This window comes from Cyprinus carpio, chromosome A9 (assembly GCF_018340385.1).
Source record: "Cyprinus carpio isolate SPL01 chromosome A9, ASM1834038v1, whole genome shotgun sequence".
NCBI lineage: Eukaryota > Metazoa > Chordata > Actinopteri > Cypriniformes > Cyprinidae > Cyprinus > Cyprinus carpio.
Window position 1 is genome coordinate 11716897 of NC_056580.1, and position 16796 is coordinate 11733692.

General features: G+C 36.3%; 1 protein-coding gene across 3 annotated transcripts in view; it reads left to right on the top strand.

Annotated features, from left to right (window-relative positions):
- The window catches only part of LOC109075079 (thrombospondin type-1 domain-containing protein 7B-like), a 178654-nt gene that overhangs the window by 87418 nt on the left and 74440 nt on the right, over window positions 1–16796 (top strand). For all 3 annotated transcript variants that reach the window (XM_042763480.1, XM_042763479.1, XM_042763481.1), the window contains 4 exons: window positions 216–464; window positions 902–1071; window positions 3164–3319; window positions 7164–7361. In XM_042763480.1, coding sequence (XP_042619414.1) covers window positions 216–464; window positions 902–1071; window positions 3164–3319; window positions 7164–7361 — 773 coding nt within the window. The remainder of the gene's footprint in view (window positions 1–215; window positions 465–901; window positions 1072–3163; window positions 3320–7163; window positions 7362–16796) is intronic.

The following is a 16796-nucleotide window of genomic DNA, read 5'->3' on the forward strand; positions in this document are numbered from 1 at the left end:
CACACGCACACACACACAGGTTCTTCATATGCCCTATTAAATAGTAACAATAGAGGAACAATTGATGGCATTTATCTCATAAAACATATTCTCACTATGTGCTTTCAACTCTAAATGACAGAGACTTCCTTCTGCTCTTTTTGGCAGCATTGAAATGTTTGAATATGTTTTCCTTGTGCATCTCATCCCTTATTTATTTGTTTTCTTGTTCTCAGTCTTTGTACCCTTGACAACGGTCCTGGAACATTCCAGTCGTGCATTATGCCCAGAGACTGCGAGACCTCTGATTGGTCCGTTTGGAGTCCATGTTCAAAGACATGTAGGGCATCAGATATGTCACCTGGTTTTCGGGTCAGGACTCGAAGTATAACGCAGACTCCTATTGGACTAGGCAAAGAATGTGCCACTCTTGAAGAAAAGGAAGCCTGCAACATCATCGGAGATTTACTTCCGAACTGCCCAAGGTTTGTATTTCAGCCTCCCAATAATGATTAAATTCCTACTGTACATGAAAGTGGGGGAAAAAATGTACTAAATGATTTTTCGAGAGTTTTGTGCAAGTGTTTATTCACTGAACCCCTGTTGCATCCGAGCATGGCAAAGATTAGAAGAAGCTAATTAGTGAGATTAGGTATTTGATCAATAGCAGCAGACTGTTATTTCATTAAAACCACTGCTTTATGCATCATAACACTTTGCTTCGTCAATGCATTTTCATTAGTAGATGGTTTCCTACCGGAAATCAGGAAGCTAAGCCTATTAGTATCTTTCAGCGGTGGCTCACTGTGCCCATTTATCCAGTGCAAGTTTTGAGAGGAGCCCAGCACGATATAATGAGACTATAGGGCCAAAACAAAAGAAGTGTGTTTCACCACAGCGGGCGTGTGCTTTTTGTCTTCAGGTATGTGTGGAAGAGCACAGATTGGGGGGAATGTCAAGTGGCGTCTCTTCTCAGCCAGCAGGACAGAAGGCTTAACAATGTAAGCGTTCTCTGTGGTGGAGGGATTCAGACCAGGCAGCTGTACTGCGTCCAGGTCCCTGATAACTCCACCCCTCATCACAGAAAAGAGGGTAAGGATCCGTGTCTAAATGACAATGAGCTACAGTAGTATGACTAGGCTATGTGCTGTGCATTCTGTGCATCTCTTCAGCTACAGATGTGTTGATTTTCACTTTACAAAGGCTAATTCATATTGGTTTAAGAAATCCAGATCAAAAAGTTCATTTGGTTAGCCATTTGCGTTAGCGGTGAGTAACCATGCTTGTAAAAACCTGTTTCTAAGATTAGAGGTAGTTAAAGGGAGTCACCTTGCTCTGAAATTAATTTCAAGGAGCTGCACTAGCCAATGAAAGCAGTGTTTAGATGGATTCAAGGCATGCTGAGCTGAGAAAGGTATTCAGATGAAGATGACTCCTTTCAATCAATGTTGTTTGGGGATATAGATCAATGAAAATCAACAGTGGTGTTTGCTTTCCACCTGACCCAGTGGACTCTCATACTAATCGTCCACTTGGAATTAAAAGGTTCTATCTGCATTCCAAGTAGTTTTGAGATTTTGAGCTTTAAAGTTTTTGCATTCCATTCGACTGTGTAGATAGATTTTTTAATGTTGTGTACATTTTTTTATTTATTTTAAAAACCAAAAAGTTCTATCAAGGGACATAATGTTAACAGAACACAGTCAAAGTAAGAGACTTTCATGAGGTTTGCCGAAACTTTTGAACACTTGTTTGACAAAGGTCACATTGAGAATCAATGCAATTTAAAGTCAGTGCAAAATTGTTTTACTTTCTTACTGCAGGTTCCTGGTTTTATTGGGAGCTATTCATCCAGTACATGTTACTCTAGAACAGGAACAAATTTTATTAATTTTCCTGTCCTCTGAAACTACTTTCCTTTTTCGATGATGTCTCTTAGGCCATGCAGGCTATTGGATAAAGTTAATCAACAGCCAAATAGTCAAGGATTTTTTTTAACAAATTCACTTTTCAGTCTGCCTTCATTCTGGTATTTAATACTCTCAATTCACAATCTAACTAATTTCTGATGGATAAAATTATGTCCCACCATCAAAGTTTTCATCTTGAATATCTTGTTTCACTTGAAGATACATGAAATTTCAGAATAAAGATGTGTTGGAAACCACAATTCATGGTAATTTAGAAATTTTCTGAATGCATATTATCAGTCTTATTGTTATATCCATGTATGTTTCTTTTTTTTTAATTTGTAATGTTTCATCAAAAACTCTGTTGCTCCTGTCAAATGACAGACTTCTCTCTAGTTATGTATGTGAGATTTCATTCATTTACACTGTTTAAGTCTGTCACTTAGAATGAACTGCAAGCTTGCATTAAGATCTGCCTCCATCCAATCAACTACCGATGGAGAAAATGGTGGGTTACATAACATAAACCTGGGTTCTTTGATAACAGAGTGAGGTGTTTCAATATGGGAATCACTTTGGGCATGACCAACTGCGGAAGCTCTTATGACACCACATCTGTCTTTGACAGACAGGTTGACCTGTGATCAGGCTCCACCCCACCTATATTAACCAGGTCGACCCATGCCATTAGCCCAAGTCATTATAGAGAAATCACTTCCCATACCTGTGCAAGGAAGGAAGTGCAGATGAAACACCTCGCTCTGTTTTTAAGAACCCGGGATTATGTTAAGTAACCCTCGTTCTTTTTCTAACTTCACTCGGTGTTTCACTATGGGAGATATAGCCCACTCCCAGACTGCACCCATATCACTGCTATCAGCCAAAACAATTAAATGGGCAATTAATTAACAATTAATTAAATTAAACCTACCAGCTCCCAGCACTGCATGTAGTTGGTCACGCCCGATTCCCATAGTGAAACACTGAGAGAAGATACAAAAAGCTAAACAATCCCACTACATTACAAACTCATCCAAAAAAATTTTTCACTTGAATGTATGTCACAATGCAGAAGAAGAGATCTGTCAAGACTTTAAGCTAAATACTTGCATTAGTTTACAAAGGCTTTGAAATTAATTTTATTCTGTGTGGGAGTTGGTGCTCAGCAGGAAAGATCAGAAAATTATACTTATTAAACAGAATTATATTTTGCCAAGAAAAGTTCTGGCTAAATTTGCCTGACATATGGATTCTTTCTTCCTATACTTCTGTAGTGTCTAGGCCAGTAAATGGGCATCTGTGTGCAGGAGAACTGCCTTCTGCGGTGCAGCCCTGCTCCATACCATGCCCACAGCTATGCCTGCTCTCGTCCTGGTCCTCCTGGGGGGCCTGTCTCCACGACAACTGCATGGAAACACATGGACGAAAAGGTGGGACAACATGGGAATGAAATGTTATTGGTGGAAAAAAATCTGCTCTTTTATTAATAGAAGCTATAAAATCCACTTTAAATATGTGTTTAAAATTGATGATTGGTAAACCTCTCAACTGAGCTGAACCCGGAGGTAACAGAGTATCTAAAACTGACACCATTTCTGGTGAGACGTGATAACATCTGTCACTGAAGCGAGCTGCCAGAGTACTGCCCTATAATGAGAGAATAAAGCAGAGGGCAGACTGATGTCACACGAATCAATCATACATAAGTGGGGCTTTCAGTCAGAAATGATTCATTCTGGATAAGAATTATAAGAATAATCCCAGCTTTAAAACAGTGCTGCACTTTTATCATTCACCTGCCTTACTGAAACAAGATGAATATTCTATGAAGGTATGAAGATTTAAATTATGGTGTTAAATGTGAAAATAATATGATATAATATGTAAATAAAATATGTAAATAAATATATAATAAAATGTGCATTAATTTGATCAAGTGGCAGTAAAGAGATTTATATAGAACAAAAGATTTCTAATTCAAATAAATGCTGTTCTTTTGAATTTTTTTTTTTTTTTTTTTAATCTCAGTTTCAACATATCAGAATCAACATATTAGAATGATTTCTGTAGGATCATGTGACACTGAGGACTGGAGTAATAATGCTGAAAATTCAGCTTTACCATCAGGAATAAATGACATTTTAAAATATATTGCAAAATCAGAAAACAGTTATTTTAAATTATAATGATATTTCACAGTGAGTGTGTGTGTGTGTGTGTGTGTGTGTGTGTGTGGTGTGTGTGTGAGTGTGTGTGTGTGTGTGTGTGTGTGTGTGTGTGTGTGTGTGTGTGTGTGTAAAATAAGCTAATATGGTATTATTATTATTGTTATTATTATTAAGATTTTGGTATTAAATTATTTAATTATTAAATAATAAATAGAAATTAGAGTTTAGAACTACAAAATGTAAAAAAGTATCATCAAAGTATCATCAATTTAAAGAACTTTGCACACTTGCAAATATTTTGGCAAATCAGTTTGAGACATTAAGCTTTCTTCTGAAACTCTTAGAAATATCAGAATAAAACCATCTGAGAAGGATTTGCTTTATAACTGATTGCTATCTAGAAGATTTTGTGATGTGTTTTCCCAGTGGGACTGTCTAATAGGTAGGGTGTCTAGATTCTCTTTTATTCGTTATTTAGACTGCACCTTGTTAGACAAGAGTCTGTTTACTGTTTTCGAGCATTTCACTTCACTGCTGTTTCAGAGTATCGTTTGATCTTTGATACTGGATGAACTATGCAGAACTCCCGAGCCTAGAGCCTTCATAAATAGAAAAATGAACTTCTTTCCTACACATACAAACATAGATTTCATCAGAGGAGCCTCGTGGATTTATTTTTTAGATGTTTTATTAACATTTCTAGTGTATTACAAATAGCCCACAGTCATTTTTTTATCCTCTTTGTGTGATCTTGGATGAATGTAAGCATGTCTGGAGGAATGAATTCAGTTCTTGAATTGATGAACACTGGTTTGTTAATGATTGTAAGCAAATTCTACCCAGCATTAATGTGAGTAGGGAGCATTGAAGTGGGACTGATAAGGTTCTGAAGTATTGGAACTGAAACGCTGCCTGCAGCCCACCAATCTTTCCAATGAATAAGTCCAATAGCTCCTGTGAACCTTTCAATTATTAATATCCGCAGGGATGTGTCTCCACCAAATTGTTTTTCACAGTTTGGAGAAGGGCATCGCCCATCCAGGCATTCCTTTTGGTCCAGAAACAGGGCTGTTGGTGTGTAAACTGTGTCTGCATGCCTGTTCTCCAAGGGAGTATGTCCTCCACTATGCTGTTCAGGTGTAGTTTCAGGATGATGTGTAGTTGTAATTTGTTCATTTGTTGTCCTGGAGTTGAGCTGTTGTCACCTACAGAATAAGAATGCTGCTTTTGGGGCTCAGAGGTGCAGGCAGTTGTTTGTTACACCTTCAGTCTGTCATGTTGCATGTTCAATGAACAAAACTTGCATTTTTGTGCATGTGCTAAAGTAAATATTGAAATATTGTTATATATTTTGTGTGTGTGTGCGTGTGTGAAATGGAATATTTTGTATTTTTAATGAAATTTATATATATATATACATATATAAATATATATATATATATATATATATATATATATAAACCCTCCTGAGATGAAATATATATATATATATATATATATACAGAAAATATGAAGCATTTTGAAGCATTTTTATTTCTCACTATATTTAAGCGCTGTTCTTCAGGACTTTCCTCTCCCCAGCATATGAAACCCTCCTGAGATGAAAGAGAAAGATAAAAGTATCTATATAACAAATATGAAGAATTTATGGATGATGGATTTCATTTCATTCAATTTCATTCAGTTCCACCAGTGGGAAGGTTTTAACAATAGTTTTAACAATAGCACTCTTTATACTTGATGGTAATTTATACAATTTAGAGATACATTGTATGTTTACAGATTTTGGATCTGAGAATACATATCATGGATATCTTAAAAAAAAACACAAAAAAAAGTTAAAAAACATACAGATTTTGGAACTGAAATATGTTGCAACACTCTCCTGCAGGACTGTTTCTATTGGCCTATTATCTGTTGAAACAAATGTTAGTGGTTTAAAAAAGTTATAAAACAGATTCATATTGACTGTCCCCAGAGAAAAATGGACATATTTTTGCAGAAGATGCCATTGCTGTGAATACGTATGTAGAATATAGACAAGTTTAATGGAATCGCCATATTATGAATTCTAAAACACAACAAATGATTCATAATGCAGTCTACAGAATATACATCTGTTCTTAGATATTGGGTGTTATTCATGTCTTCTCAATTATTTTGTGATAAGTGAAGCAAACTGGTAATACCCAAAGGTTTGAATTATATATATGATATATTCAGAGCTCTCATCACACAATATACTCATGTCTTATAGGGTTTACCGTTTTTGTGTCAAAGCAGTGTTGAGAGCTGTAGGGTGTTTTGATTATTTCAAAGGCTTGGCTGACACTATGATTTTCCAAGGACTGCCAAGTCAAGCCCCTTGCAGGGGTGTGTGATAAATTAAATCTCACTACTGGCATGCACATAGTCAAGGAGCAAAGATATGAGGAGTTAGTATCTACTCATCACAGACCGTAAACAGGATCAGATGGTATCCAGACAGCTAGCATCCCACCCTCATGTTAGTCATCAGATCATCTTGTTTGATAAATTATGCTTGGAGTAATTCCTGATTCATCTTTTTTCTCGCTTATGCACTGTACTGTAATGCATATTGATATCAGACGGAGCTGGCTTTGAGAAGGTATGCCAATTTATGAAATATTAATTATAGTTGGCCTAAGATTTTTATTTATTTATTTATTTCCTGAAGGACTTGAATTAAAAGACAATGACAATCCTTCTAGCAGCACAATGATTTTTTTTTTTTTTTTTTTTGAATGATAACTGTGTTTTGTCTTCATGTTTACCAGTATTTTTAGGTGTTAAATGTTCATATTCCAGTGCCATTTCATTTATGACTGGTGTCTCAGTTTGCAGTCATAGCTCATAGCTTTTCAAATGGTTAAATGAAAAGAGTGTATTCAGGCAAATTACAGCAGAGCAGGAGTAGGAATTTATTCTGCTAACAAAAGATGGCAGAAAGCCTTTTCAAATTAGTTTCTATTACAGGCTTATTTAGCCACCACTTGAATTTCAGTTCTGAGCTCACTGGCCAGAAACTGGCACTCATTTTCCCTCACAATAACCCTAATCCACCTGTCTCTCGCTCTGTTCCCAGGCTACAGGCAGAGGAGGAGAGAGGTGCTGGAGGAAGGATATGGAACAGAAAGCTGTGCCCATCTCCTGGAGTCAATGCCCTGTGAGGATCCAGCATGCTTCCTGTGGCAGGTGCAATTTGAGGGCGCTTGTGTGACCAGTGAAGGGAACTGTGGAAATGGAACCAGGACTCAAACTGTGGCTTGCCTCAACTCAAAAGGTACAGTATACAATCAAAATACTTATTTACTGGAAGTAAATTATTTCATAAAACGATAAAATGTTCGTATATGCAATAAACTAATACAATGGTTTAAGAATAAATCAAAAAAAACAAAAACAACACTAATATAGCTGACTAATAACGAATAAATTGTCATATCAAAAGGATTCTAATATCCACCTGTAGCAAAAAGATCACATTATTTTTTACAAAAAATAGTAATGGAAAAATGTTTGGCTAAAGAGTACGTTGTCTGTGTATTCTATTAGAATTCTGGATGATTTGTATATCTATAAAGCATTCTACTATTGAGAATGATCTAATAAAGAAAAGGCTTTTAAGAGGCCGATGGACACATTGGCCTATGTCATGTCAGCGTCACAGTGTTTCATTAGTGCATTACACTAGCTGATGGGCGGCTTTAGAGCTGTCTGAAAGCGTTGCTTTGGAGATCAGTTAGTGTGACCCATTTTAACCTAGCTGTGTAATTTATGAGAGATGCCATGAAGATGAGGAATCCAGCAACGTGAACTTGAGGAAGCCTTAGCGAGACCTTAATAGCCGATCTTTACAACCTATGAAACTAATTGCAGCCTTTTTGCATGTTTTATTATTGTGTCATAATAGATTATGGGTGCATATATTAGGGAGGCAGGGAAGAATCCAGTGGAATTAACTAATTAACATTCCTGAGGAGAATTGACACACAGGTCTGAGAGGTGCGGGTGTTTGAAACGGGTGTAATTAGAACCAGAGATTTTTCTCATAATTCTTAATTCCAGTTAAAAAGACATCAGATGTGTGATCATAAGTAACACTAGTGTCAAATACTCTATTTGATCTTCCCTGCACCTCAACTGATTGATGCAATTTGACACAATCAGGTGTTTTGGGGATGCGAAAGACTGTCTTATTTTTTTTTTTTAATTTGTGAATTCATTATTTCAGACTTGATGAATATAAAGGGCCTCGGTGTTATTCTACAAATTACAATGCTGCTATGTGAAATTTAATTACCCAGTATTTATAGGTAAAACAAATTTGTGTAGCAAAGAAGCGAGTAATTATAGCTAACAGCATCAAAATGGCTCTCATGATTTTGATAATTATGTTGATTAGAAGTCTGGTTAAATTAAGCGTGAAGTGTCTCCATTGCTCTATTGTTTAACCTTTCAGCCCAAACCTAAGAAAGAGACTGACAGAATAATGAAGGTTTTTGGGCATGTCTTGTTTTCAATGCAGCTTTCTTGACTTCCTTTTGCAGGAGTTAATTGGGCTCTGGAGGACTAGGCATTTCTTCTGTTTCTGCTTTATTTCCCAAGAATGAGCATATTGAAGCATGGATATCGGGGTCTGTTCCACTCTGACCGTGAGATGGAGCATTGTTCTCTGCACTGATGTTCAGACTGCTCCAGTTTACTGGCCAGTTAAAGCTCATTGCATAGTGATATGTATCCCTCTTTTCTGTATTCAAGAGCAGGACTGAACTCTTATTACAGCCTGGCAGCACTCTTAAGAGACACCTGTCAAGCCATTCACAATCTGATTTAAATCCAGCTACAGCCTTGAGTGTCTTAGCACAATTCTAAAGTATGTACACTCTGGACTACTGGACTTTGACTATCTGCATAAAGTCTGGTCCACATTGCAGATCATTTTCCCCAAGAACTGCCTGCTTAGAAACAGAAAGACACCATCTAATTGGCAAGTCAGGTTCCCTGCATTATTTATGTGATGTTTAGGGGTGTTGGTGGTGCTTATAGTTACTTTTTTTTTTTTAACTAAGAGCAAAATAGAATATGCAGCTGCTCAAGGGTATCTTCATGTTTACATAATTGTGTTTGTATGTAGCTCCTTTAGAGAACTCAACTAAATCATACAACTCAATGACATCATTCATTTTCACCATAAATCATTACTTGCTCATACAAATAAGTCAGCAAAAAACATAAAATAATTTATTTAGAATTCACACTTTTATTTGACACATCATTTTCAGTTTGCTTAATCACCTTTATAAAAAACTTTTATTACACTAGTTTGCTTAATTATCGTTATGAAAATTTTTTAGTATCCTGTATTATTGACATAATCAAAAAACCCTTTGCTAACAAACTTTTTTGGCAGTAATTTCATTGATTTTGACTGGTCAACTGCTCAGCCATTTTTTTTTTTTCATTTTGTAATAATGAATTTTTTTTGTTTTAAGCCGAAGCAGGACTGTGATAGTGTGTGTGTTTTATTTTGTGAGCAACGCCTCCTGCCATTACACACAGGAATATATTTTTCCCTCCCCAAGTAAATTACAAATCTTTTACAAGTTCTGTATAATAAATATATATATCTAAAACTATATATATATATTTTTCCTTTCCCAAGTAAATTTTATTTTGTGTGCAAATGTGTGTGTGTGTGTGTGTGTGTGTGTGTGTGTGTGTGTGTGTGTGTGCACAAACAAAAATACTGATTAAGAAAATTTTCAGCAATGTATCTGCAAGCTTATACAGAAAATTGTGTTCACTGACATGTGGTTTTCAATTTGATGAATGAACGGCTTGAATTTTCCAGGATGTCGACCTCTTAGATGCACAGCAGCATGGAATGACTCCAGGGAACAGAATAAAGAAGACAGCACTTTTAATAATGGCTACTGCCAAGCATTCTATCAAAGTCAAAGAATGTCCTGTTTCAGTGGGATTAAATAACATTTCTGATCCTGGTGTTTCTGTAACCTCCCTGTGTGAACTCCATATGTCCAGACCCTTAGTTCTCCAGCAGTCAACCCACACTGTGGGCAGTCTAATAAGGGCTCTTGTCAGTGAGGAACTCTGAATATCAACTCAAGGTGTTTCTGCTTGCCAGTTTCTCTTAAGTGTTCGACTCCGTCGGGAAAACAAGGAGTGGCAGTTTCCATCTCTGGACTCTGTAGCAATTCTGCATTCCCTTAAATAAACTAAAAAAAACCACCGAAAAACACAAATAAACAAAAATTTTCACAGCACTTCAGTTTTAGTGTGCAGCCCCCATGTTCATTTACTCTGATAACAGAAGCTCTATTACACCTGGATGTGAAGTGAAAAAAGTCATAAATAAAGCAATTCCTCTGGCAGCTGGGAATGTTTTACTGCATCCTATTATAAATGCTTTTATTTATTTTTCATACCTCCAAGCTTCGCAGTGCTGTGTCACTTAGCGGCAGTGTGGTGTGATGCTACTGTACATCTGTTCTGCAGTATTAGAGCTCATGTGTCAGTCAACACCCTTCAGCCGAGGCCTATCTCTAAAGCAACATATTGAGGAAGTCAGTCATTTAACTTTGTGTCAGCAGCATGTAACTCAAATTCATTGAATCCTGTAGTCGCGGTTGTAATTTTATGCTGATTTATGACCTCAGCATTATAGTTCTCCAGCACTGCCAGAAATTCACAGAACACATGAGAGTCAATATAATATGAAAACCAAGGTCACCTTTTTCTATGTTTTTTTTTTCTTTCTCTCCTTTTCCCCCATTAAATTTACAGCAGGCTAAAATCATTGTGACCTCTAGCTAATCAACAGCAGAATCTCAGTGTAATTATAGCTAATGTCAAACCCGACACAGCTTTGATCGATACATATAAAGCTAGATTGGTGATTGGTAGATAGATGTGAGAAAATCAATTACAAAATGCATGTGAAATGTACAAGTTGCCATTATCTCGCAGTTTTTCATTTATGTTACTTTCTAGCTGAGGTCTTAGTATTAATGAAATCTTTCATCTTTTCACCTGTTTGCTGATATCTTGACTGTACAGAGAAATGCCCATCCAAGGTTACATTTTAAGTGTACATAAGTTATTACTAGTGCTGTCAAAGTTAATATATGTTGGCATTATAACTTGAGCAAGGCACTGAACCCCAAAATGCTCCTCGGGTGCCGCAGCATAAATGGCTGCCCACTGCTCCGGGTGTGTGTTCACGGTGTGTGTGTGTTCACTGCTGTGTGTGTGCACTTTGGATGGGTTAAATGCAGAGCACGAATTCTGAGTATGGGTCACCATACTTGGCTGTATGTCCACTTTCACTGTAAAATATTACTACAATTTAAAATAAGTGCTTTCTATTTAAATACAATATACAGTAATGCGTAATTTATCCTGTGACATCCAAGCTGTATTTTACTCCAGTCTAAAGTGTCACATGATCCTTCAGAAATCATTATAATATGCTGCTTTGTTGCTTAAGAAATATTTCTTATTATCAATGTTGAAACCAGTTGTGTCGCTTAATGAAGTGTAGAAATCATGAAAAAAAAAAATCAGGATTCTTTGATGAATGAAAGTTAAAAAAACAGCATTTATTTGAAATAGGAATCTTGTTTTAACATTAGAAATGTCTTTTAACTGTCACTTTTGATCAATTTAATGCATCCTTGCTAAATGGATTATTGTTATTTTTTTAATAATGTTACCGACCCCAAATCTAATATTTATATTGTAAATTAAATATATATTGATATTACATATTTCATTTGACAACAGACATAGTATAGAACTATTGTAGTGATTTATAGGACTTGGAGCCCTAATTAGGGATGCATTTGATGGATCTCACAACATCTTGCTCTTCTCTGTTCAGAGCTGAAGGAAAACATGAGGCACTTCATGGATGAGCACTGAGCTTTGTGCTTCTTTCAAAGAATTCTGCTCTCAAGACCAGTGCAGACACATGCTGGTTTTGTGCTGGTCTGCTCACAAAACTTACTTGGTTTAATGCCGTTTGTCATACATGGCCTTTCTGGTAAAATTGGCTTAGTTTTACATGGGAAGGTGGAGTATTTTGTCCAAATCGGCTTTGTCTGTAATATTTCAGACTGCCCATTTCTGTGCTGGTAAAGATTATAGCTTCTTTTATGTAAATGGCGTGCTAATATCTAATAGCTAATAATAAATCTTATATAAAAATGGTGCTGTACTATGGACTTAAGTATAATATAATAAGCAAATCAAGTAGACATTGGTCAGTGAAAAGACATGTTCAATACTTTTTTTCTGAGAGTTAACACTTTCTGTACCAAATGGACTTAAGGATGCAAAGCATATAGGGTTTTTTGTCCTAAGCTTTTATTGAAAAGAGGGTAGACCATACAAACTTGAGACTTGTAAGAGGAACAAAGTGAAATTCATTCATTTGTTATCCATGTAGATAAATAAGAAAGGATTCTGATTTCTTTTGGTTTGAAAAATTTGAAAAGTAGCCTACAGTTCACAAGTATGCAATTTTGTGATTACGTGATCTGTGTGCAGAATGATGGTGGAAGTTGAAGTGTTAAGGTTTGTGTGTGTGTGTGTGTGTGTGTGTGTGTGTGTGTGTGTGTGTGTGTGTGTGTGTGTGTGTGTGTGTGTGTGTGTGTGTGTTTGATCAGACTGTGCTACCTGCTTTGCTTTTCAGAACACATTTTCCAGGACAGTAAAAGCAACAAAGACTTAAGAAATACAATGTTTTTTTTGTTTGTTTGTTTGTTTGTTTGTTTGTTTTTTTTGCTTGAAATAAAATACAATACATTCCAAACAAACAATAAAAAATAATTATTTTTTTTAAAAAAAAAGGAAATTAATACTACATTTTTACTAAATCTTATTTAGCAAGGAATCATTAAATTGATCAAAAATGACAGTTAAGACTGATTCCTAACGTTTATGTTTTATTACAAATAAATGCTGTTCTTTTGAAATTCCTACTTATCAAATAATCCAGAAAAACTTTCCACAGAAATATTAAACAGCACATGATTTTGTTAAGAAATTGATGAAACGTTGATGATGAGAAATATTTCTTGAGCAGCAAATCAACATATTAGGATGATTTCTGAAGGATCATGTGACACTGATGACTGGAGTAATGAATGCTGAAAATTCAGCTTTGCATCAAATAAATTACATTTTAAAATAGAATAAAACAGAAAACAATTATTGTAATATTAACAATAATTAAAATAATTGTAATATTTACAATATTGCTGTGTTTTGATCAAATAAATGTGGCCTTGGTGAGCATAAAATACTTATTTTAAAAACTTTAAATTCATCTTACTGACCCAAAACTTTTGAACGTGTCTTGAAAAACTTTTTGAACAATATTGAATATTTCCTCTCTGAAAAAAAAAAAGGTACAAATGCTATCACTGGGGTGGTACCAAAATATACACATTTATACCTTATTTACCCCTAAAGGGTGCAAATTAGCACCTAAAGTTAGTGCCTTAATGTAGTATTAATACTTTAATGGCACATGTCTGTACCTTTCAAATAGGTGCCGCCCCAGTGACAGAGCCCCAGTGTAGGCATTTCCTCATAGCTTAGTTATGTGTGGCTGCAATATACAAATGCTCCCGAGTGCTATTCTGGGAGCTTTTTACAAACATGGCTTATCCTGTGTGAAAACATTACAGACATCCCGAGTAAATTGCTTTACAGACATATCCTAAAAACAAATCCCATTCAAATAGGGATTAAGGATGTCTTGTGAATTAAAACACTTGATGGGGGACACCATCATCCAAAGCACAATACATTCCAGCGACCAGCCACAGTACGCTGTTCTTTTCAGCAGGAAACACATTAGTTCGAATAATAGCTCAGTTTGACTTACTGGAGCACTGACCCTTGCAGCATCAGTAAGAGCCATCTGCATCACAGATGTTGACATGTGCCCGTGGGCAAGCCGCACTGATTGCTCTTTTAGCGGGGAAGACCGTGCACACAGTTTTACTTTGTACATCTTTTTGGCTGTCACTTAGTAAGTGATTCGTCAGGCCAGTGTTGCACAGCTTTAAACTATGAGTGTTGCGAGTTAGCTGACATGATTGAGTGCATCGATGCAATTTCATTGCGGGTGACCAAAAAACACTGTATCACACTGATGGTTTCTGAGCTCTGACCTTAATTCCATCTCAAAATTGAACGTTCAAGCTTTCAAATAAAGGTTAAACTTAACATATCAACTCTGAAAGGGCAATCCACACCCTATGATAACATCGGGCAGTCTAGAGGAGCAAGTTAGAAGGAAAACACAATGCTGTTTGGGCTCACATGCTATTGTGCTATTATTACTGTATATTTTGAGAGTGTGTTTCTAGCGATAAACACCCATATATTAATAATTCAGGAAGGACCTGGAGCTGAGATCCATTTACAGTTTCCCCACACTTAGAAGGTGCTTTCTGCTTTTCAGGCATTCCTCACTCAGCCTCTTCTTATGCAGGGTAGAAGCACACGCCACATTTTTCCACTTAACTTTTTATGATACGAGTATGACTGGCAGCTGTGTTTGGGTGGTTGAGCTGAGAAAGTTACGTCTGCTCTCTTCTAAATCCGTCTATACAGAAGAGTGCCTGTTTTATGACTAGTTTTTCAGTTTCCTTCATTGTTATATTATTGCTTCAACTCAATAGTTAATTCCCACTTATAGTTTAGTGTGTCTGTATGAAGAATTTCTGATGTGAATCAAAAAACCTGCCTTGTGGACTATTGAAATTCAGTCTGTTTGTATTGCAGTGTTTCCTTGAACCAATATGTATTTCAGGAAAAATTATCTAAATATCCTTACAGTTTTTCTCGATTGCTCAAACACTATAACTGATTCAAATCTTAATTTATACTCAACCCTCAACCCACTATCGAATATGTATAATACTGTAACAGGAATTTTTTGTAACAATGTTTTGAATTGATCTCACTAGTTTTCTCTAGGCAGTGAAGTAGTGTGTTTATCTGACAGGTTTGTGTGTCATTTATTATTTTTTTTCTAATATAAGAAAAATGTAATTTAGTTTTAAGGGTATTCATGTAGTTTACTAGAAAATATGAAGAAAAATGCATTTTTTTTCTGGCTCATCATGAAGTGATTGTTTAATGCAGTGAGCTTTTGCTTATCATTGTATTTCTTAATTTGGTTTAGTTTTTAATATGGTTTGATCAAAGTTTTGGCACTTTTGGGTATGGTATGAGCCCCGAGTGTAGTATGTGTGAGACAAAGATGGGCTTTCATGAGTGCCTTTATTGTGTTAGAACGATGCTGACAGTCGCCCAACTGTTCCAGTGTTGTTTCACGTCGTGGACCTAAGACAGCCTTTAGGCAGTACAAGAGCTGCTCCCGCACTAATGTAGAATGTTGTCAAGTCTTACATTTCTTTCAGGAAGTTCATGTTGCTGTCTCCAAGCATTTGAAGAAGCCTTTAAGAAATGAACCGTGGAGCTTTGTACTAAAAATAGCTGAACGACTTAACCTCACCTTAAAGGAGTCTTAAGGAAGTATTATGATTTGAAAGATAATAATTGTCTTTAAATCCATATGAGACGACAAGCCTGGATAACTCCAGACAGAGCTTCTGCTGCTATTTGAAATGGATCAGAGAAGAGAGTTGGAGGGTTGGCTATCAGTTTTCTCTCTGACTGTGTGATCAGTCAAAGTGCCAGTTATCAGTGTGTCTGATCAATGCAGGTGACACTAATCTGGTAGATGACCTGCCAGAGTGTCTGGGCTGTCAATATCTGGACGGAGATGAACTAATTCTGATCAATTCTCAAAATCATCTCTTACCGACAGGTGAAGTCTTGGTTTTGGCTTTGAACCTTAAAGAGCAGGTCATATGGTATTTTAAAGTGTCCCAATATTTTATTGGAGTCCCCTATATCAGGTTTAAATGCATCTAAGGTCAGAAAACATTGTAATTTTATCAGAATATACATTTAACATTAGAGTAATTTGCCAATGATTAAGAAATTATTCGTTACAAGCAAGTTTAGAGCAAACCCCTCCCTTCCTCAAGCCTACTCTGCTCTGATTGGTCAGCTGGACAAGCCTGTTGTGATTGGCACAGAGATGAGTCCTTGAGCCAGTTAGCCAGCACTACCATTGACAAAGCACCTTTACATAAAACAATAATATAATCAATCCGTTCTTATAATGACAAAATACAAAAACACTTATGCAAGCGAATCGTGCCCACAGATAAAGTTTAGCTGCTAAACTGTGAACACTGGGTGGATACGTTAGCCGAGTGCTAACGTGACTAACTGAGTAAACAATACAGTTTGTAAACCAAAATATGTCTACTGTAATGTTTGAAGAACGACAGACAAAAGACGCTTGGTCTTTAACTTTTAATCAGAACGCAGAACAGTTGTATCACAGGAGCACCAGCCGAAATCACTCATCTCTCCCGCATTAACCCTGTAACTGCCAGTGCAGCACAATAAACAGCAATTTCACAATTATTATAAAGTCTGTGTGCTACACTACATTCTTTATTATTAAAACAAAGTAATTAGAACAACGTCAGTCTACATAATCGACATATTCTTAGGTTCACTGCGAATTTTTAGAACTACTTCAGTAAGACAGTAATAGTGTGCTTTACCTGGAAACCTAAAGCTGCACTAGGTAAACATC